A 23,918-nucleotide genomic window follows, 5' to 3' on the forward strand; every position below is an offset into this window, starting at 1 on the left:
TATTAAGTTTAAATGTATTGATCTCCTTAGCAATATTGTTTACATTTTCCTCCCACATATGAAGAAAAAAAAAACCCACATACAATTAGGTTGTTCATTATGAACAGCACTGGTAAACAGAAAAAAAAAGAAAATGTTTAAGAGTCCGAACTGCAGAAGTCAGACACACCCTTGGCAAACATTGAACTTCGTGGGAGCCGATAGACAACCAAATCAATTCACCCTCTCACGTAGAATTACGTCGTGTCCAGTATCGCGAACTTATGCAAGCATATCGACCCAGTTTTCAACAGTCCTCCATGGCTTCGCTTGGTTGAATTCGTCTGCTGTCGAGCGGTGTGTATGTGTGGCCCGCATTACTTGGATGTAATGTAATCTGCTTAGCTGTTCTAACTCACTCGGAGTGGTGTGTTTTGATTCAAACATAGGACTTGATGGAGAATATTTCGTTGGATAAATATAAACACATAGAAATGAAAAACCAAGGGATTATTCGTCTATCAAATGTGCTATATTAAGGCAGACAAAACAAAATAGCCTGATTATTGGAAAGGTAACATTATTACAGGTAATATTTGAACAAAATTTGAAGTCTAATTTTCAAAATTATATAGCCATGTAGTATTTGGACGAAAGTATTTGAGAGTGTTGTTGCTTTAGTTGTGAGTGTGTGCATGAAAGAAAGAGAGAGTGAGAGAATTTAACCGCCCCTAAGTTCCATTCAGTTGTCTTAATTTTTGTTTTAATCAAATATAAACATGGCATTTTCGTTTATTTGTCAGATTTGTAAGCTGTGACATTATTATTACAGGATTATTTGTATTTCTCACATTTGATTTATAATCAGAATGATTCATTAGACATAAATTAGTAAAGGGAGTTAATGTGACACAAACTCATCGAGAGTCAGTCCTACACACATTCATTCCTGTACAGTTGACAGATTGTAAGGCAACAATACAAACAAACTACAACAGGCTGTATTTGAAATGTGTGGAAATAATATGCAATTATTCTTTTCAGCAAAAGTGAGAGCTTTCTGGAGATGATAGGTATCAGTTGCACATTACATCATTTACTCTAGTTCAAATTTTTAGACTTCGTAATTCAGTCAAAGATTACTACCATTTTACATGAAAATTTCCAGATATCTAACCAGGTTATGTATCTATTTACTCTGTGTTATTCATTCCATATAATAGAGTTTACTATATAAGACTTTCCATTCTTGTTTAAAAAAAAAAGGGGGGGGGGTTTATGAGTATGAAAAAAAAAAGCCCAAAACAAAAGTCTGCACAATTTTAAAACACAAAAATTATTATTAACACAAAGAGACAATGTTACAGAAGATCACAAGTGGACGTTGCTTTAATTTGGTGCACGATACAGGAATTTGGTGAACGATACAGGAATTTGGTGCATGATACAGGAATTTGGTGCATGATACAGGAATTTGGTGCACGATACAGGAATTTGGTGAACGATACAGGAATTTGGTGCACGATACAGGAATTTGGTGCACGATACAGGAATTTGGTGCACGATACAGGAATTTGGTGCACGATACATGAATTTGGTGCATGATACAGAAAATGGTGAAATCGATTTTCATAGCGCTTTTAATTTCTCATATCTCTACGCGACAGATGGACCGAGACCATGCGTTGCAGACAGCATTTGGTCTCGAATGGACAGCTAAAACCAGGAGCTGTTTTTCTTTACGAGGACGAATAAAGAAAATATGTATTTTTTTTAAATTCAATTATTCATAAAAAAAATGTCTTACTGATAGTAAAAATCTTGTTAACTTTTGTTCTAAAGCATCTTTAAGTGACAATTCTTTTTAACTATCTTTTTATGAATACATAAAACCAAGATAAGCTCTTAGTGAAGTATAGACCTATACTAAATCAACCTGAAATGATAAAACTCAACCAGAATATTTTAAAAGTAAAGTCTGTTATTTATATATAGTCACCTACACGGCTCTCCGCAATTATAGTTTAAGGTGTAAAAAATTTAAACAGTACTTAAAACACAATAACTAATCATACAGCGGCAAATTTAACTTATTTTCCCCCCATAGTTCCATTATAAATCAATATTTGTAAGAGTCTGTATATCACTAGAGTACACATAAAAACGATGAATATTTTGTAAATCCATTGTAGTGCTTGTAATTCTTTAATAGTGAGCTCTCTTTTTATAGCGCAACTGTCATTCTTATAATAGCCTTCACAAAGCACTATGGTCCAATCTTTTTGGTGGGACGGTGGTGGGGCGGGTGCAGTAAACATACTAGTTATTAATAATAGTACCTAGTATTAACATTTACTGCAATGACAGGTCTTTAGCGTCGCGATGCAGTCACTGTAAAAGAGCACTAAAGGTAGGGAGGAGAATATAGGTCGAGGGAACTTTTACTGTCTTCTGTTTATTCCAGTCTACAAGTGAAATCTTAATTCTTCCATCCTCGCCAGAGGTAGCGATCCTGAGCCACTATGGCTAGTACAGCATTGCACTACCTTCAGAGACTGAACGCTTTGAGGAACTCGAACGAAACTCAAGAGTAAGTCTTCCAATGTTTTCTGTTTAATGTTTCTTATGTCGACTCAAACATTTTATATACTATAAATACTATATATAGTCTATGGATCAGGCACGCTCTATAGGCAATGTGCTACCGGCAAAGTGCGAATTAAAGATGCCGAAACATCGAGCGGGTAGAACTGTTCACACGGAACAGCAAAATAGAATCAAAATAATTCCTAAACTCTTGCACAATCCTCTTATTTTTAAATATTTTTTTTTGTTAGTTTCTTGTTAAATACAAATACAAATCAATATAATAATTATCTAATCAGCCATCTTAACTTATATAATTACAAAGATAATTTTTTTTAATCTGCCGATAAAGAAAAGTCTACATATTTTATTTGTACGCGTTTTCTTATTGCATTTCCAACTTTTCCTTTGTGATTATAACTTATCTTATGTTGAGAAAAAATGTCGTGAGACCCATTAAGACTTACCAGACACCTTAAACTTGAAACCCATAGGACAACAATACAAGATAAAACCTCACCTAGAAAGACTTTATCAATATCTATTCAAGTGATTCATTCTTAGTCGCCTTGATTATATAATAGAACTATTTTCTTTTGTCTTTCATACAACGCAATTTGAAACATCTTTCGTATCAACATTTTACCTAGTACAATCCAGTTGTACAAAGCATGCACACACTTAGACAGTCGTAATTAAACATACTCCACGCTTTAAGGAACAAGACTCAATTATTTACATTTCTGCATCTCAGTCGAACTGGGATACTATTCCGAGAAATGTATGCTATTAATAAAAGATTTTTAAATTATCATTTAACAGTTTTCCTAAAGCGGTTGTAGTCATTCTATAGGTGTCCTAGACATTTAAAAAAATGCTTAGGCACAGTCTGAAATGGAGAAATAATTTCTCATTTTGCTTAGACGTTTCGGGCACTCTAATCTATCGAATGCCTGATTTCGCGCTTTGCCGGTAACATATATCCTATATGTCGCTCTCTCTATATATTTAGACTGGACAAGTCTGCTATGCTATTAGAAGCATATATCCTATATGTCGCTCTCTCTATATATTTAGACTGGACAAGTCTGCTATGCTATTAGAAGCATATTTTATTGACTTTGGAACGAGATATTTGATCATTAAAAAATATCACTTTGAACTAGCACTTTTGTGACTCGATTAAAAAACTGGCTAAAGATGGTTGGAAAATAATTAAACTTTTTTTTTTAAATAGTCACTGACATATATTATAATTTATGAAAAGTAAAACAAGGGAGAAAAATGTAAATGACGTTCTTGAATTTGCACTTTTCTGATTCAGGTGTGGGTAAACCTGACAAACAGGATGTAACTCGGATTCTAAAATGAAATCCTAACGCGACAAGGTAGAGACTTACAAATGTTACTAAAACATTTATTCAGTGCTATAGTTCTACTTTAAAGTAACATTTCTATACGAAAACGCTTGAAACATTTATTAATCACAGAAAAAAATAATAATCGTGCAATTTATAGATAGAATGAAATTGATAGAGGCCTACCTAATAAAAGAACAAAATGTAAACAGTGAAATTCTGTTGCGTTCAATAATTTAAAAAAAAAAAAAGAACAAACACGCACACACACACACTTTTTGGCGTAACATGGAATGGAAAATACAAAACTTTAAATAAAAATAGAAATTTTAAAAATTAAAAAAAAACGACGCTTTGATTTTTGTTTGTTATTAGATACTTTTTGGTGCTCTTTAATGAAAGCGTTGTTTTAAAATAATATTTTTTTTTACTATTTTTTTAGCGGCCCCAGAAAGGGAAAAAGACGCAATTAGTTTTGTTTGAAATGTCTGTCCATCTGTCCCGTTTAGATCTCGTAAACAAGAAAAGAGATTGATAATCTGACATCATAATATTTTAGTCCATTCAAAGTTTTGATGCATCGGCTACTTTTTTTCTTTTCTAAAAGCGAAAAATCTAATTATTTAAATCACTTATGCAAGCAGTTTTTTCATAAAAAAACACCACTTTTACAACTATTCACTATTAATAGAAACAAATACTGGAGGTTCTTTAAGAAGGAGAACATGAGATACCATATTTTAGATTTATTTATGCAAACGGTTTTTGATTTTATATCATTCGTATTGCTAAGTTAAGTAAGTTCTGTCATACTAACTACTACATTTACACGAAAAAAAAAGTTTACTTTTTTTTAAAGAGAAAAAAACTATTTAGTATGCATATAAGTTGCTCATAATTTAAAACAACAATTAATAATTAATTTTTCATATTATCGCGTGAACTGTAATGTGTACACAAAGTTATAGAACACTTAACTAAAGGAAAATTTTTAATTATAAAATCAGAACATTAATTATAAGACATCAGTTAGGCCAGGTTCACATTTAATTTCACATTAACTTTTCACCTATCCTTTGGTTTGCTGGACCGCTGGGTCACCAGACAAGATCTGTCAACGTTCTTTCTCTATTCTCCTCTGTCATATGTCTTTGATAGAATTTCATTCTGATGTTCTTTCTGATAATATTGATACTTGCCTGGGTGGACCACTTCGGGGGCCGATTTTCAGTTTGTGTTTCCACATTAAACTGTCTTTTAAATATTTTTTTTGTAAAGGGAAAAAGATGGAATGAGCAGGAATTATTTACTTGGGTTTTTCAAGTCAGACTACATAAATCAAACGAAAAACAAATCACATTAAATAAACTTTATGGGAATTATTTGATGTAAACTGACTTCCTTGTTAAGTACCAAAAGGATATTTGGTTCCTAACGTAATGATATAATTCGTCCATCGTGGTTCGATGATGACCACTTTGTCATCCAGGGGGCTGAGGGCTTTGCACTGGGGTTTTGTGCCTCCTCATGTGGCTGGTGAGACCTATGTAAGCCCGAAATGTTCGGCTGCGCTCTGGGCAGGTTATTCCAGCTGGAGCTAGTGTCTCGGGCCTTGCTTTTCTTCTCTGGCGTTTTTCTTCTGCCAGCGTTGTTCTCTTTTCCTCAGCAATCTCTGCGCAATAACATAAGAGGTCAACACAGACTATATATGAAATTATGTGAGAAGTAACACTCTTCAAGAAGACACTAATCTAATAAAATGCTCCATTTTCCCTAGTGCTATTAGAGCATGGAATGGTTTGCTTGAATCAGCCAGGAAAACTAAGACTTACAAGTGTTAAAGTCTCTAATAAAAACGTTATTACCTTCCCTTTGTCTGAACGTCTGTAAATTAAGTTTATGATTGTAATTATGTTATCACAGCGCCTTGAGCCTACATTTTGTTTGTTAATTGCGCTTTATAAATAAAATTATTATTATTATTGGTAGACGTAGCCCAGGGGGGCCCCTATCTTCGTCAAGCTTCAATATAGAATGAATTTACTAATTGTAACTATGGGTTTCAGTAGATAATTCAATTCGATTGCATAGATTTGAGTTGAGAATGTTTAATATTTGGGTATTCTTCCTATCCAACAAAGTCTGATCACTCAAACAACCGCGTAATGTCGGAAATACTAATTTTAAGTATAAACTCTAACAGAAATACTTTCTAAATAAATACAAAAGATTTATTCTAGAACTTGGCATCACTATGGTGATGAACAAACTTCATAAGTATACAATACATTTAATTTCATTACATTTACAACAGTCACCGAGGCACCGAAACCCATCTCTGCGACGATGGATCGTTCGGTTCCTTAATGCAGTGGACATTGTCACGTATGAGCCACGCAACTATTAGGAAATACAATTTGTATTTTCATATTGTTATTTATCCCAGTTTCGGTCAGAGTGTTACAAGATCAACTGTCGTCATCGAGAAGTACATAGAAGTCTAATTCATAAAGCGCTGGTTTTAAGTGTGTACGTGTTTCATACCGATGTGGCCCTAATTTTTTATCTATGCTGTTGTTGTACAATAGTTACGCTGATGTTGTCAATTGTAGTCAAACTGAATTTCCATTCGATTGGATCAATAAAATTATCTTATCTTATCTAATGGTTTAGTCACTTACTAGAGCGAACCAAGTTAGGAAGGAAAAGCCCCATTTTTTTTTTAAATTTTTTTTAAAAAAAAAAAAGCTTATATAAAGGAAAGCATGCACAATCATTGTCATTTTTAAGCAATACTGTAATGTTTATCTCCCCTTTATATATATATATAACAAAATTAGCTACCACTAATTAATTAACTTATTAGTTCTTTTCCTTTTTAATACTGATTCGTGTATTGTCTTCGACTATGAATAATTATTCTGAATTTCAACTTGATCCTAGAATGAGAAATGGGAGACAATAACTTCTAAACATATTGACCCAGACGGTATGGTGGACAGATTGAGTTATTAACTTTGTATAAAGACACAACTTTGATATTACTTTTGTAGTGTTCATTTATTTTTAAAAATAGTTTGAAGCTATCCTCCTTTTAAAAACAAACTCAACGCTAATGACTAAAATGCAATATATAAATAAAAAGTATATTAAAAGAAACTCTTAAAATTAAAATATTCCAAACTCGTCTTTGGCCTTAACATTATCGCCACAACCCATCAATGGGTTGATGAATTAGAAAAGAAGTTCTGAGTATCTCATCCGTCGCACGCGCACACCAGGCCAGGTGTAAGCTGGGTAAACTAACACGATCGATAGAATGCTAGGAATTTAAATATAGAGAACTGTTTAATGACGTCCCACAGCACATCAGCCTACATGTGTGTCTATCAGTGTGGGTGTGTGAGTATGTGCTAACATTGTAAGTGTTCAATGTGTTTAGGTGGCTGAGAAATCGCTTAAGAAATTTAGCCGAGTCATTCCTGTTGAGTTTGACAACTTCTTTGTGGTGATAAAGAGACAGGGTTATTTTATTCGGCATAGCCGCCTTTTATGTAGCTCGAGCCTCGGTTATAAATTTATTAGACAAGCAAAATATAACAAATGCTTACTTTAAAAACAAAGCTTACATTGAGTGAAGAAAGAGAGACGCTCAATAGGTGTCACATCTCTCAATATTGCAATGTTTATCTCCCTTTTCTATTTAAAAACTAAATTAATTAATTACGACTAATTGATTATTTTTTTTTTAAAATCATATCATGTCATCGAGAATGAATAATTAAAAGCAAAGTTTCAACTTGATTCAAGAAATGAGAATTGGGAGAAACAACTGTTATAAAAGTATTCACCATGACGGACAGTTAGACGGACAGACTTAATTAATATAAGCTTTGTAAACATATTTTTAAAAAGGCAATTATTCTAAAACAGGGACAAGGTGTAATGAAGTCAAGATTTTTTTGTCTATCGGAATCATTTTTCTTTTTGTTTCATTTTACAAATTTAATACACATGAAATGATGCACACCTAATGATGTTTAGACCCCAAAAGACAAGCTTGGCTATACCTGTATTATAGACATAGTAATGAGCAGCCAGATTTCTCACGTTAGGACACACGCACGCACACGCGCGCACAAACACACACACACACACACACACGCACACACGCGCGCGCGCGACACCCAATCTCGGATCTAGCTGAAATTTTGCACAATTATTTCTTTTACCTGACAACACAAGAATCGATAAAAAAATGAAAACAATTAGCTTATTAACTATTATATTTGACTGAAGTGGTGGTATAAGTTGAATTAGTCCCCTCTATATTAGGCTGCCGTCTCAGGGCTTAGTGAACACAAACATGAACTAGAAACAACAAATAACTAAACAATTTTCTATGTTCATTGTGGAGTGGTTACCGCGTTTGCCTGGAATTCATGTCGTCGTCTTTTAAAAAAAAAATAAAAAAAAATTATTAATTCGTTTTAGTCCAGATCTATTAAAAATTTAATAACATGACTGATCCTAACTAATTGATACAAGAACGCTTAATATGAGCTTTGTTGTTAATTAAAATAAAATATTTGTATATAAGACTCTATCTTTCTCTTTATTCCAGAGAATGTATATCTGCTATAGACGAAATCAAATTCTACCAGTTCTCATTGATCCCAGCTGTAAGTATAACCCAGCATTGTTACAATTACTTCATGGTATTTGTTCCTTGGCCCACACTATGCTATATGATATTCTCTTGAACCTTTTTTTTTTTAAATCTCGCCTGTAGTAGATGGTACTATTTAACATAAAGTATGAGACTGGAAACAAATAAATTGGACCCAATTAAGAGTACTAAGTCACTTGACTAAATTGTAAAACCATGTCTTTGTTTCTCACGTTGCTGAGTTAAAGATTTTGTTAGAGTCTCTTCATCGCAAGGCAGAACACAGGCAGTATCTTATCTACTTATGCATTGGGTAGAAATGTTACGAAAGATATATATTGATCGGAAATATGTATTAGCGTTTTAATTCATTGACACGCTTGTTTTAAAAAGTAGTTAGCGTTAATACATTTTCTGTCGCTAACAAAACACAACTGGATAAATATTAAATTTCATTTGTATATAAAGGCATTTTTGAAACAGTCAAATATAAAAAAAAAATACTTGTTCAAAAAAGACGATTCCTCCTTTATAAAGTTTATCTTTCGTAGGACCGAATATTTTACTCGAACTAACGAAAGATATATTTAGAACTACAGATAGAACATCTTCTACCACTCCCCGTTTCCCAAACACACGATACAAATCCTGGTTACGCGTATGTATTAATTTACTTAAGTCAGCGTGCATACGTTTTTAATGATAGGCCTGTGGATCCAGACGTTGTATTCGTTGCGCAAAATGTTCCTGAACTTTTAATTCTTTAATGAATAGGGCCTACCTGTGGAAATACACAAAGACTTAGTCTGTTGAACTCTGTTCAAGATAAAGATTTTCTAGACCTCTAGCAAAATTTAAACTTTTTTAGACTTAGAAACGTTATAATGGTCAAACTAGAGTTTTCTCAATGTGGCCCGAAACAACAAGTAATTTCCAAAGATGTACATCAACTGTCAAATTTATATGAAAATTGTTAGAGCCGTTTTCAAGAGCCACTCCCACCCTCCCAGTGCCCATGAATTTGTAAGCTGAATAGAGGAATAGTAATAATGTTTCTTTTAGTTTTAAATTATATGTCACTTTTTCATTTGTATGTGTCCAGTTTTGTTTGACCATTCTGATGGCCTTCACAATGAATCGCACTCAGAGATGGAAAGATTTCTTACGTGGACGTCCAGGACTTGTTTAGTGAGTTTTGAAAAATGTTCATCCTATGTTCATTGTGTCTCTTTATCTCTCATTGTAAACATTTTCTGCCTGGCCAAATTGTGTATTGAAACTAATCACAATAAACGAAAGATTTGCAACATTTATTTACTCATTTAGCAAGGTACCCCGTAGGCGCAAACAGTCAAAATTGTCGACATTGACCTAACAAGATAATTTTGTCAAAGATAGACTAGACAACATTGTCTACATAGCCCTGACCAGACATCATTGTCCACATAACCCTGACCAGACAATATTGTTCACATAGCCCTGACCAGACATAATTGTCCACATAACCCTGACCAGACAGCATTGTCCACATAGCCCTGACCAGACAGCATTGTCCACATAGCCCTGACCAGACAGCATTGTCCGTATAGCCTTGACCAGACAGCATTGTCCACATAGCCCTGACCAGACAGCATTGTCCACATAACCCTGACCAGACAGCATTGTCCACATAGCCCTGACCAGACAGCATTGTTCACACGGCCCTGACCAGACAGCATTGTCCACATAGCCTTGACCAGACATAATTGTCCACATAGCCCTGACCAGACAGCATTGTCCACATAGCCGTGACCAGACAGCATTGTCCACATAACCCTGACTAGACATAATTGTCCACATAACCTTGACCAGACAGCATTGTCCACATAGCCTTGACCAGACATAATTGTCCACATAACCCTGACAAGACAGCATTGTCCACATAGCCCTGACCAGACAGCATTGTCCACATAGCCTTGACCAGACATAATTGTCCATATAGCCCTGACCAGACAGCATTGTCCACATAGCCTTGACCAGACATAATTGTCCACATAGCCCTGAACAGACAGCATTGTCCACATAGCCGTGACCAGACAGCATTGTCCACATAGCCTTGACCAGACATAATTGTCCATATAGCCCTGACCAGACAGCATTATCCACATAGCCTTGACCAGACATAATTGTCCACATAGCCCTGACCAGACAGCATTGTCCACATAGCCGTGACCAGACAGCATTGTCCACATAACCCTGACTAGACATAATTGTCCAAATAACCTTGACCAGACAGTATTGTCCACATAGCCTTGACCAGACATAATTGTCCACATAGCCCTGACAAGACAGCATTGTCCACATAGCCCTGACCAGACAGCATTGTCCACATAGCCTTGACCAGACATAATTGTCCATATAGCCCTGACCAGACAGCATTGTCCACATAGCCTTGACCAGACATAATTATCCACATAGCCCTGACCAGACAGCATTGTCCACATAGCCGTGACCAGACAGCATTGTCCACATAGCCTTGACCAGACATAATTGTCCATATAGCCCTGACCAGACAGCATTGTCCACATAGCCCTGACCAGACAGCATTGTCCACATAGCCTTGACCAGACATAATTGTCCATATAGCCCTGACCAGACAGCATTGTCCACATAGCCTTGACCAGACATAATTATCCACATAGCCCTGACCAGACAGCATTGTCCACATAGCCGTGACCAGACAGCATTGTCCACATAGCCTTGACCAGACATAATTGTCCATATAGCCCTGACCAGACAGCATTGTCCACATAGCCCTGACCAGACAGCATTGTCCATATAGCCCTGACCAGACAGCATTGTCCACATAGCCTTGACCAGACATAATTGTCCATATAGCCCTGACCAGACAGCATTGTCCATATAGCCCTGACCAGACAGCATTGTCCACATAGTTTGTCATTTTAGCTCTCGTATTTTTTGCTGTAATGTTATCACATCACCTTGAATCTACATTATGTACACATATTTATGGTTAATTATTAGCTATACAGTTACAATGTGAAAATATAGAAATATGCCAGCCACATGTCAGACAAGTCCATGCAGGAGAAATTACAATAACTAATAATAAATAATGACTTAAAATATATATTTTTTTTAAATTAAAAAAACAACAACTGGCTTGACGTTTTCATTTTCTCTACTCAAGTCCAATGGACACGATGACCAGACTGTCCAGGCTGTCGTACTGTGCTGCGTTTGGTGCCACGGCATTTCTCGTGTACCAAATCACTATACAGAGACAGTTTGCTATCAATTATGACGGACCCATATCACTGAAAGGTAGGGAGTCAATTCTTAGTCTACCTTGTATTATTGAGACATACAGAAACATTGTAGACCTGATCTATTCATCTATTCATTAACCACTGGGCTGCCTACCTATGACGCGGGGCTTTAGTTTGAATCCAGACGTAAGCTACAACATTTTTATTTCGAGCTTTGTCACAAACAGATTTCTTGTCTTACCATTACTCTTGTCCATGACCTATATTTGTATCGAGTATTTTCGTATGTAGAGAAACATTCCAGAAATAGCCAAAGCTTTCTGAGTGTATAAATTGAACAGAATGTATTGATGAATGAATTTAATAAACGATAACATATAACAAATTTGAGCAATTTTCAACGCTGTAGAATTACCCCCCCCCCCCGCGCGAACGGGCCTTCCCAGCATCTTTACAGTTCTCAAGCAACGCCGCCTGCGCTGGCTCGGACATGTTCATTCTCTTCGGGCAACTCGCGTCTGGCTCAAGAAAAACTGGTCGCCCCCACCTTCGTTACGTGGACGTGATAAAACGGGATTTAAAATCAGTGACCATTGATACTGACCATTTGGTAGACATAGCCTTAGATCGCACTAGTTGGAGAGAGACGGTGACCAAGAAAGCTATGGACAGCAAGAAAACATGGGCCTCAGCTCTGGAAGAAAAGCGTGATATACGAAAAATGGCCGGCTCCTCTACCACCAAAGCGAAAGCCACCTTAACCTGCAGTATATGTGGACGGGAGTGTCTCTCCAAAATAGGGCTCCACAGCCGTATGAAAAAGTGTTTGACCATAGTCGTTCTACGACTGAAGGAGGCCTATAAAATAATCAAAATTCTAACCTTTTTTGATTACCTTACCAAAGTGTAAGAATCCCTGGTACCGTGATTCTTCAACTTTTCTTTGATTGATATTTGGGTGACCGTGGTAATGTAGGCATATATAGATTTTTCGATCAGCTAAATAATATTTCGCCTTACATATTAAAAATCAGTTTGAAGAATAAATGAATGAAATGTGTACCGCACGGGTTAGTTTCAATCTTACAAACATATAATACTAAAATAATAGGCCTACTTTATCTTAGAAATCAAATTAAAATGATAATTATTTAATCCTGTCACAAAATAGACTGAATAGATTTATTAATAATGACACTTAGAACTGTTAAAGTCCATCTTCTAACTTGAACCTACAATAACTAGCTTATCATTGCAATCGCTCTATTGTTTGACAAAATCCTCCGATATCTTTGAAGCCCCAATTTTTGAATGACGTACAATGAACGTGTTATGAATCGTTTGATAATAATTTTTATTATGAGTAATGTCCCTTTAATTACAAGCAAGGAGTCCGTAATGTATACTAGCTTATTGTGGCACATATTTGCTTGTTAACTGTTGGGTTCGTCTATCTCCTAAAGTGAGCACGGAAATCCCCTCCCAGATACCCCTTACCCCACATTTATACAAAAGAGATTGGACCATGTTATAAGATCATGGCGAACGCGCTATTCAAAAGCAATAATAATGATGATTTAAAAATAAAATGATACCAAGGCATGGCACATTATCCATTCTAGAAAATTGTGCAAATATAAACAAGCTGTGAGTTTATATCTTTCGTATTTACAAATCGCGCTCAGTGCACAAACTGCTACATTGTATTACAACAGTGACCTCGAATTAACAATACGCTTTATCGACTACTTTTTTCTTTATTGATCGCATCCCACGAAGGCTCGTATATATATATATATTATATATATATATAATTAAACTTATTAAAACAAATTAAATATATAGATCTATAAACGCTATAGAGCCGCATGTCATTTTATCCAACAGCTCTGATCGCTATAGTGTCCATGCTGATTTACGGGATGGTGTTCTTCCCCATCTTCGCTTGCCTGGCCCTGAGAACAGCTTTCGGATACGCCCTTGGATCGCTGTACATTTGGGTGTTCTTCATCATTGATGTCATCAGTCTGGATGATTGTGCTGAAGATCTCGAGGTAAATTGGTGCCAGATTTTTATAACAACAATTTCCTTTATTTAATTTGGACATGATCACCTTAATTAACAAGTAAGTTAAAGAAAGATACTTAGCGAGCCAAAATAAATCCGTGTTTGGTTTAAATAGAGCCGTTTTTTTTTGTTTTTATATATGAAAATTACTTTTGGCAAGTAAACTACTATGGATAATGGAACCTGGCACAACAATAACATAGTCATCGAATTATACATACGTCTGCAAGTTATATCGGTAATCTATGGACAGATTTGGTCTAGTAAATCAGCAATCTTTCTGTTTGTACTACATTGCTACATTGCTACCTGGTCATGAGGTTTGCTCTCTGGACTGTTTTCTCGATTTGCTAAGATTCGTAGCCTGCCCGCCGCCATTCGCCACCGTACTGCAGCAAGTTTGGGCTTGGCTGTAAGGGAAATAACTTCTACATTATATATATATATATAGTTGTATGTAATGATCTGCCATTCTGAAGAAACATCAAAAACGTGTAAAACCAAACTGATCAAGATTAAGATTATTCTAAAGTTGCGAGGTTCATCTCATGGGATTCTGTTTGAGTCGTGAGCATGGCTAAAATTGAAATAAGGATTTACTTTTTGTGGAGTTATTCATAAATCTTTGAATTGTGATACAGACCTTACCCTCACAACTTTGTGTTTTATGCTTAATTTGTTGTCTATTTGAGTTTAAATGTTTTTTGCTGAAAGCGAATGTGCTAGGGATCGTTGGTTTAAGGCGGGATCCAAAGAGACTTAAATTTTTGCAAAAGAAGTTCTTCTATTCACCTATTGGGAAGATTTAAAAAATTTTTTTATCTACGGACAACACGATGGTCCATTCGTTCACTTGCTTTTCCTTAATTGTCACCTGACTGACACATAAAGGCACATTTCTTATTACACATGCTAGGACTAATTCGTACGAGCATGAAACATAAATCAGCCAGGAAAACCAATGCTTTAGCAGAGTTTAAGTCTAATAACCTCTTATCTACTATATGTTTGTAAAATACCACTGACCAATTGATCACGAGATCTCTTAAACTGTTGTACTGATTCGCATGAAATTTCTTGCACAGGTTCCTTTACCTCCTAGACGCTTACCAGGGACCGGATAAGACATATTCACTACCTGACCATCGCTAATAGTGAAAACAAGTTTTCTTTCTAACCTTTGTATTTTATTTTCGGTACTTCCCCAAAATGCAGCAGTCAATATAAAAAGCATTAAAAAGATAACACGAAAATAGAACTTCCGTATAGTATTTCTTTTCCACTAAGTGAACTTTCTAATAATTTGCCTTACGTCATTTCCGAATCCTCATAGCATAAAAATAGATAGATCTAAATCTGCTTTCATTTCGCTACATTCAAAAGGGGTAAAAAAATAAATAAATAATAAAACCAAATTGATATTTCTTTTCACTTAGAGAACACAATACCAAAAGAAATGCAAACGTTGCGAATTGGAATGTAACTTTCAATTGAGTCAGAAAATGTTGTTGTTTTTTTCCTCTAGACCTCAGACGTGCTGAATAGTTGTTCATTTGGAGGATCTTAAAAAGTTATATCAAAGTTATTAAAATAAAAAATGGGCCGGAAAGCGTGTAAGAAGTTGTCTGTGTGTGTGCGTGTGTATGTGTCACTGTATATGTGTAGCTGTGTGTGTGAGGCGAGGATCACGGTCGAAATATAATATAGTTTGAAAATGTATTGAGTGTACGAGGACTAACATTTTGTTGTTGGCGGGGGAGGAAATCTGATAAGTGAAACTAGAGTTTAGGGGCCCAGAATATGAGTGCGTGTATCTGTCAGGGTCGCATTATCAAATCAATTCAAAAGTTTATGTCGGATGAATTGCGATGTGTAGGTTAAAAAAAGAAAACACAGAGAGCGAGAGAGAGAAAGGGAGCGAGAGAGAGAGAAAGAGAGCGAGAGAGAGAAAGAGAGCGAAGGAAGGAGAGAGATTGCCGTGAAATTTCATTGTAACAGATACAGTAATTCACGGGCTAAAAAACTGTTAGGTTTGTTAAAATGTGGCACTTTTATTAAAATAAAAAAAAAATAAAGGGGTACCTTAGGCCATAATAAACAATATCGAGCCTGGGAAAACATCAACGGGTGTAGCAGGTGTGTACTGCTAGTCGTCTTATAAATTAAAGACGTTTCTTCAAGAAAAGAAGATAATTACGTCCTTCACATTTCATGAAATACTTAAATCGTCTTAAGCTCAACTCTGAAGTCATTTGGTTTCCTGGCTGATTCAAACTTTGTTATCCAGACTTGATAAAGCCCTAAGCTATTTGGGATATCGTGCTCCTTGTAAATAACATGAGGCAATTTATCGTTTGCATTTTCTTCAAATGATTGCAAATATCTCTGGAACCATTTTTTTTAGTGGGCCATAAGGTATAGCTTATGTTGACTAGAGGTAAACCCAACACTTTTGGTATCTTCCTGAAGCGAAAGTTAACGTAGAGGTTCTTATGAATGGCATTCGAGATGTATAATTTAGGTGGGTCTAGTTGTGGATTATACATGTGCAAACATATTCATTATTCAAGTGGATTCTATTGTTACCAGTTGAAGTGCTTGATAGCATATTGAGGATTGAACAGTTTGATGCACAGAGATTATTTTAAACTAAACCATTGTCTCAAGTGATGTGCAAACAAGTCAAACTGCAGCCTTACACAAAGTGTCGATAAATACATCTACAGCTTGGTGGCTGGATGGAATTGAAACTCCAGCCCAACGGTTCTAAGAATTTTTCATAAAGACTACGTCGTGTGCGTTTCTAGGTCGCGTCGCTTGAGGTTTGATTTTCAACGGTGGTTTGTAATTTTCACAATAGTGCCAGTCTGTTTAGCTTAAACTTAAACTAGAAATATGTAGTGCCAGTCTGTTTAGCTTAAACTTAAACTAGAAATATGTTTGTTTGAATCCAGTCTACCTTTTTTTATAACATTAAAATTATAACATTGAATCACATCTGTGTTTTTTAATGCAATCTAATTCTGTTTTTTATAAGATCAAATCTTTGCATTGAATCACATCTGTGTTTTTTTTAATGCAATCTAATTTTGTTTTTTTTATAACATCAAATCTTTGCATGGAATCCAATCTATTGACCTTACATTAGATGCAACAAGGCACGTAGAATGATCAAGTAGTAGAATGGTAGCGCGGCTGACTTGCAGGGGATCCTTAGTTCGAATCCAGGAATCTTATCGAACACTAGATTCAAAATGTTTTAATCTGAACATAAATTCGGTCAAAGTGATAACGTCGTACAAGTCAGTTTATTATTGCTAGCTGTTGAACTTTTCTTTCCTTCAGCCTCGGTGTATCTCTATCAGTTCATTACGTTGCACGGTGTTTGCCATTTAAATTTCTCTTCATTTTTTTCCAGAAAAGAAAAGTTCGTCTTATCTTGAGGTTTCTCCCAAGCGTGATCTGCCGGGCTTTCCTGAGCCTATCTCTGCCTGTCAAGTTTGTCATGGCCTGCAAGAAGGGCAGCTACTTCCGCAACGTCACCACCGGAAACACGTTAGAGAAAACGTTGGACCAAGTCCGTGACTCCTACCAAGGTCGGCATGTCCGAAAACTGCTACGGAAAAAGGAACGAAAACAGTAAGTGATTAGTGAATGAATGTCACTGATCATTGAGCTGAAAAGGCAATTAGTATTGGGAAGTTGTTTCTTTTTTTTTGGTTTTAAACTATTAAGGATGTTAGGGATAATTATCTAGAGCTTATCCAAAGTCTCAAAGTGGATTCAGGAAAGGTAGATCGACCATAGACATGATATCCTCTCTACCACTACTGCAGGAGAAATTCTGAGAGAGAGAGAGAGACAGTCCGCTATAGATCGTATTTGTTGATCTGACGAAAACCTTTGATATGGTCAGCAGAAATGGCCTTTTCAATTAAAAAAAAATTAGGGTGCCCTTCCAAACTACTAAGATTTATTGAATAAAGATCACCAGGAAAAAAATGTACAGTGAAATGTAGCTGAACCCAATCATCACTTTTTAAGGTTAGCAGCGGTGTCTAGAGGGAATGTGTGCTTGCACCTACTTGTTTGGCATATTCTTCTACTGCCTACTACATTATGCTTCTAACGACATCAATGAAGGTGTATTTCATATACAAGATCTTTTGGGCAAAAACCAGTTATAAAGGTAATAATCAAGAAACGTATCTACGCCGATGATCAGTGGCGGTCTTAGTAGTGCGTGGGGCCCTGGGCGAGTGTCATATGCGGGGCCCTATATATATATCGTAACACCACGCTAACGGGCTCATCCGCTTCTAACGCTGTTGACGAAAATGTGGATTCATCTCTACTCTATAAATCAGATTGTTTTTATTTCTTTCGTCTGATTCTTTGTCTGATTCTCTCTCTCTTTTCCTTGAATTTCAGATCGTCGTTTATTTCAGAAGCAATTTTCTTTGTTACACGAAATAGTAATACTTTCATAGAGTTGGACAACTTTTTTTTTTGAGGGTCTTAAGTTTGTTTTAGGTCTACATACGTAACGGTTCCAGTTAGTACCCAAGGAACATTTATGCCAAGATTTTTCGGTTTTGATTTCTATGCAGGACATACACCCCCCTTACATACATACATACGCCTTACTTTCAGTGCACTAGAGAAATCTTTGTCCCGGTACTTTCTAAAAAGTGCAAGAAGGCCTTTGCATGTCAGCAGATTGCAACATTTTGCTTCCTTGCTAAAAGTTCGCTAGACATTCAGCTTTACTTTTCCCCAATTGATCATTTGCGGTGTCAGCGACAATCAATAGCGCCTCCCAGAATTCTTTCGTTTGATGGCGTAGCGTATTATAACTTTCTAGGCGGCATTACTATTTTGTTTCTGACTGTGATTTTGATTTCATGAAAGGAACTGTGTCCTCCGATTTTTTTTTCACTTTTCAGATGACGCAGCAAAACCTTTATATTAAAAAAATCTCTGTATGATATCAAAAAACGTCACAGCTTGAGAGAAGCATTTAGCTGTGTCTCCTAAAACTTATTTCCGATTATGGCAGCCGTACGGAGTGTAAAATGATTGACTGTTAATATGAATAATGTGCGTCTTCAACGCCTTGGTGCTTTCCCTTCATGTTCGCACCATTGTCATTTCCCTGGCTTCGACAGTCGGCGAAGTCCATACCAAGGTTCTCCAGCACGGCGAGAAGAGACTCTGACAAACCATCTCCTGTTGCGTTTTCAACATCTACAAATTCAATGAAGTGTTTTCCACCTTAACGTCTGTATCTGATTCGTCTACAAAACGCAATAGAAAGGACATCTGCTCCTTGATTGATTTTATTAATAACTTTCCCTTTTATTTCAGATCCCATCAGGTCCATAACCTTGTTTTGAATAATGTGCACGAATATATGGTCGTAAGTTATGGAGTTCTTAATTAGTCGAAGATGGTTGAGTCCAATTTGGCCAGCATCTCAACCAAGCCTAAAATTGACCGTTGTTTGGTGCATAAAGTTGATCTGTTCTCCCACGAAATGCTTGTTGTTCAGACTGTGCGCCAATGCAGTCTTTCTTTTGTACTTTGTTCTAGCATTCTGTTATCCGTTGTGCTACCGCTGGACAGAGCTCAATCCAACCACGCTGACACACACTGGACGTGATTCACAAAAACATCGTACTGCCGAAGTTTATTACCAAGATGCTTCCAGTCACAATAACCTTTATTTTTTAATTTCCCTCCAGTAGCCATTGTGCCAATTTTACAAGGAAAACACAATACTCTTTGGTATACAGTTGTTCATTTAATTGACTTTCGCAGCTCCGACATTCGTGGAAGGGTTTTAAAATAAAACTAATGACAAAAATACTCCCGCTTTTTTTTTTTTTTTTTTTAATCTGTAAGACTCGACAGGCCATAAGTTGCTGTCTTTACCGAAACTGAACGTATTTTGAAACAAAAAATGTCATGTTAAGAGTTACATATTAATTGGTATCATATCAAATCATGTGGTATCAAATATCCTAGTTTATGAGAACTGATCTGGTTATCGAAGCTGACGATGACAATGGAATCTCCGATCGCGGGGCCCCCCTCAGGCGCGGGGCCTTGGGCGGTTGCCCCACTTGCCAACCCCTAAGGCCGCTACTGCCGATGAGGCAGCTATTGTTGGTGAATCTGCTACTCAGCTTTAGAGCCTAGTTGACTCTGCTATCTGCTATATGCCAGAAGTTTGGCTCAAATATTAGTCAAAGCAAGACTAAAATGCTAGTTCAAAACACAAGCACTGCATCTAACGTTACCATTAAATGCCTACCACTGGGCATTATTGACCATTTTTGTTACCTTGGCTCCATCATATCCTGAATAAAAACATTAACAACAGGATAGCCAATGCAATGGACACCATGTCACTGCTGCAGAAAAGAGTGTGGAACAATGCCTTGCTGACTAACAATACCAAAGACCTAGTCTGCCGGACCTGTGTGATTAGCATTCTGATATACGGTAGTGAAACATGGACAAATATAAATGTCTTCCACCTCCGATGCTTAAGTTGAATTTTTTTTAAAAATAAGATAGCAATATAAAATAACCAATGAGGAAGCCGTACAAAGAGCAGTTTGCCAGGACATCCGCGCTGTTATCAACAGCAGACGCCTAGGTTGGTTTGGTCATGTTCACAGAATGATAGAAGGTCGACTCCTACAAACATTCTGTATGGTGATCTAATAGAAGGCAGAAGAGCTAAAGGCCACCCACTTTTAAGGTACACGTATGCAAACTCGACATGAAGCTCTTCAAAATTGACATCAACAGTTGGAAAAATGGGGCACTGGACTGATGGATTGCAGAAGGCGTAAAAATAGAAAGAATGCTGAAAGGGTTAAAAAGCGTCTGATGATTAAGGATGCCCAACCTATAAACGCAGTTGTGTATCAAGGATTGGCCTCTTACGTCACAGGAAAGTTGCTAAGGAAAAAGATAAAGGATTTAAAATTCCACAGACCTAAAAATAGCTTAGATATTCCAGACCATGTTTTTTTTTATTATAATGGTGAAGTATGTTGCGTAGATTTAGCAGTACAACTCTTAATCCTTGAAATAAATGTGCTTACTGTATGAAACATTAATATTGTCTTTAGTTACTAAAGTGATCTTGTGTTATTGCTGAATAACTTTGCTAGTTTTGATCCATAATATTTTTTTTTTGACAGAAAGCTGGTTGGAGTTAAAAACAAAATCAAATCTTTGTTTGCAAAAATCTGGTCGTTATTTTATCATCGAGAAAAAGGTTGGTTCAAGAAAAATAACAAATAAAATTAAAAAAAAATACTTTAAAACAAGGTTACAAAGACAGTTTGTGTGGAAACTCAAAATCAGCCCGCGGACTGGTCCACTCAGGCAGGTAATAAGGCAGGTTTCAATATGAAACAATTGAACAATTAATTATAAAAACTACAACTATATATATATCTACGTCGATACAAAAAGAAGAGACTTGCTCCTATCGAAATTGTTGCCGATACTGTTGTATTGTCAGTTCGCCTAACTACTTGATACAGGATACGGAAATTTAATAATGATATTATCACATTATTAATATTTATATGTATTCAATCAACTGATAGTTACGAAAAAAGATTTATATGTGAATTTGGTGTAACTGAAGTTATTAGATCTAAATATTATTGCCATTTTGTAAAGGAACAATCTGCTATTAATATATATTCCATTTTTATGTATGCTAAATATTTTTTTTTTTGTAAATGTAGGTAGTCAGTATGACAGAAATTACTTATTCTAGTAATATAATTTTTTTAATAGTCTACCGTTTTTACTATGAATAGTGATTCTTTGTAAAAATGGTGCTTGCATAGTTTATTTTCAACATTAAAATTTTTCACTCTCAGAAAAGAAAAACGTAGCCGTCGCATCAGAACTTTGAAAGGTCTAAAATTTCATGATGTCGGATTTTCAATATCTTTTCTAGTTTACGAGATCTAAACTGTCTTTGTAGCCATTGTTATTAGTTATTTTTATTTAGTGAATTTTCAAGCTTATAGAAAGCTTAGTCTAATTACTTTGATGGTCGAAACAGTGACATGCATATTAAACTCCCTTCAAGTATAAAGGAAAAGTTGTATAGTCATCCTTCTAACCTTGACCACTGACCTTGACCTTTAAACATAACCTCTAAAGTTTATTTCATTTACTCTAATTGTTGTCTGAGTGTTTAAGTTACAGCATGTTAAGTTTGGTGAGAATCAATGAATTCTAAATATGTTTAAAACATCAAAATCTGAAAACTGTGACAACTAGCCCCACCTTCCCCTATTACAAAAAACTAAATTAAAAGTCAAGGCTTGCGTGATTAATCCCCCCCCCCCCCCAAAAAAAAAAAAAAAAAAAAGAACGACATTAAAAATACTCTTTTAAAAAGGCGATACCTCCTTTATACAGCATAAAGAGCGATTGCTGTCCCTGAAAACCTAATGAATGTAAGATTAAACAACGATTAAACATTTGTATCTACCCCCCCCCTCCTCAACCCATTCTCCCTTCTGTCCTCAACCCGAGAAAGAATCCTGGCTAAGCAAATGTTTAGATCTACTGGACTTTATACTATTCCACTGATTTGCCTTTAGACCTAGACGAGGCGCAAAGTTTTCATGAACATTAAATTATCAAACTCTTGAATCAATAAAGACTTACTTTCGAAAATTACCGAACGCAATAGTCCTTTTTAAAACCGACGTAGGGTCTTGAACAAGATCTATCTAGTTATCTAGCCAAATTCAAATTTATATCTTTTTTTATTAACTTGAAAAATTATTATTGTCAAACTAGAGTTTTCTCAGTGTAGCCAACGAACAATTAATTTATTTCTCAGTGTAGCCAACGAACAATTAATTTGTTTCTCAGTGATATGCATCCACTGTTAAATGTTTAAGAAAATCGATGAAGCCATTTTAGAGATCATCGTCCTGGTTTCACACACCACCTTCCTTAAGTGGCGACTTAAATAGAGACACTGTATTAACTTTTTCTCTCCTGACTGACGATACCAACGTTGATTCCACCAGAATGTGGTAAATAATTACGGAGAGAAAGAGTTAAAACGGTTTAGCTTCGTAGGGCAAAAAGCAGACGTTGCAGGTTGCACATGGACTTTACACGCGATAACAAACATGGACTTTACACGCGATAACAAACATGGACTTTACACGCTATAACAAACATGGAATTTACACGCTATAACATGGACTTAACACGCTATAACAAACATGGAATTTACACGCTATAACAAACATGGACTTTACACGCTATAACAAACATGGACTTTACACGCTATAACAAACATGGACTTTACACGCTATAACATGGACTTAACACGCTATAACAAACATGGACTTTACACGCGATAACAAACATGCACTTTACACGCTATAACATGGACTTAACACGCTATAACAAACATGGACTTTACACGCGATAACAAACATGGACTTTACACGCTATAACAAACATGGACTTAACACGCTATAACAAACATGGACTTGACACGCTATAACAAACATGGACTTAACACGCTATAACAAACATGGACATAACACGCGATAACAAACATGGACTTTACACGCTATAACATGGACTTAACACGCTATAACAAACATGGACTTTACACGCGATAACAAACATGGACTTTACACGCTATAACATGGACTTAACACGCTATAACAAACATGGACTTTACACGCGATAACAAACATGGACTTTACACGCTATAACAAACATGGACTTAACACGCTATAACAAACATGGACTTGACACGCTATAACAAACATGGACTTAACACGCTATAACAAACATGGACATAACACGCGATAACAAACATGGACTTGACACGCTATAACAAACATGGTCTTGACACGCTATAACAAACATGGACTTTACACGCTATAACAAATTGTTAAAACCAGATTTAC

At 36.0% G+C, this 23,918-nt stretch overlaps 1 protein-coding gene across 3 annotated transcripts in view; it reads left to right on the forward strand.

The window, feature by feature from the left end:
* Positions 1 to 226: 226 nt before the first annotated feature.
* LOC106073675 (stimulated by retinoic acid gene 6 protein-like) overlaps positions 227 to 23,918 on the forward strand; it is a 46,845-nt gene continuing 23,153 nt past the window's right edge. Inside the window, exons 1-8 of one of the 3 annotated variants that reach the window (XM_056012910.1) lie at positions 227 to 568; positions 2,444 to 2,569; positions 8,548 to 8,605; positions 9,695 to 9,780; positions 11,783 to 11,916; positions 13,749 to 13,915; positions 17,348 to 17,568; positions 21,147 to 21,223. In XM_056012910.1, coding sequence (XP_055868885.1) covers positions 2,502 to 2,569; positions 8,548 to 8,605; positions 9,695 to 9,780; positions 11,783 to 11,916; positions 13,749 to 13,915; positions 17,348 to 17,568; positions 21,147 to 21,223 — 811 coding nt within the window. In that variant the 5' untranslated portion in view covers positions 227 to 568; positions 2,444 to 2,501. The remainder of the gene's footprint in view (positions 569 to 2,443; positions 2,570 to 8,547; positions 8,606 to 9,694; positions 9,781 to 11,782; positions 11,917 to 13,748; positions 13,916 to 17,347; positions 17,569 to 21,146; positions 21,224 to 23,918) is intronic. The other 2 variants (XM_056012909.1, XM_056012908.1) reach the window with 2 other exon arrangements.

Source organism: Biomphalaria glabrata, chromosome 15 (genome assembly GCF_947242115.1).
Source record: "Biomphalaria glabrata chromosome 15, xgBioGlab47.1, whole genome shotgun sequence".
In the NCBI taxonomy this organism is placed as follows: domain Eukaryota; kingdom Metazoa; phylum Mollusca; class Gastropoda; family Planorbidae; genus Biomphalaria; species Biomphalaria glabrata.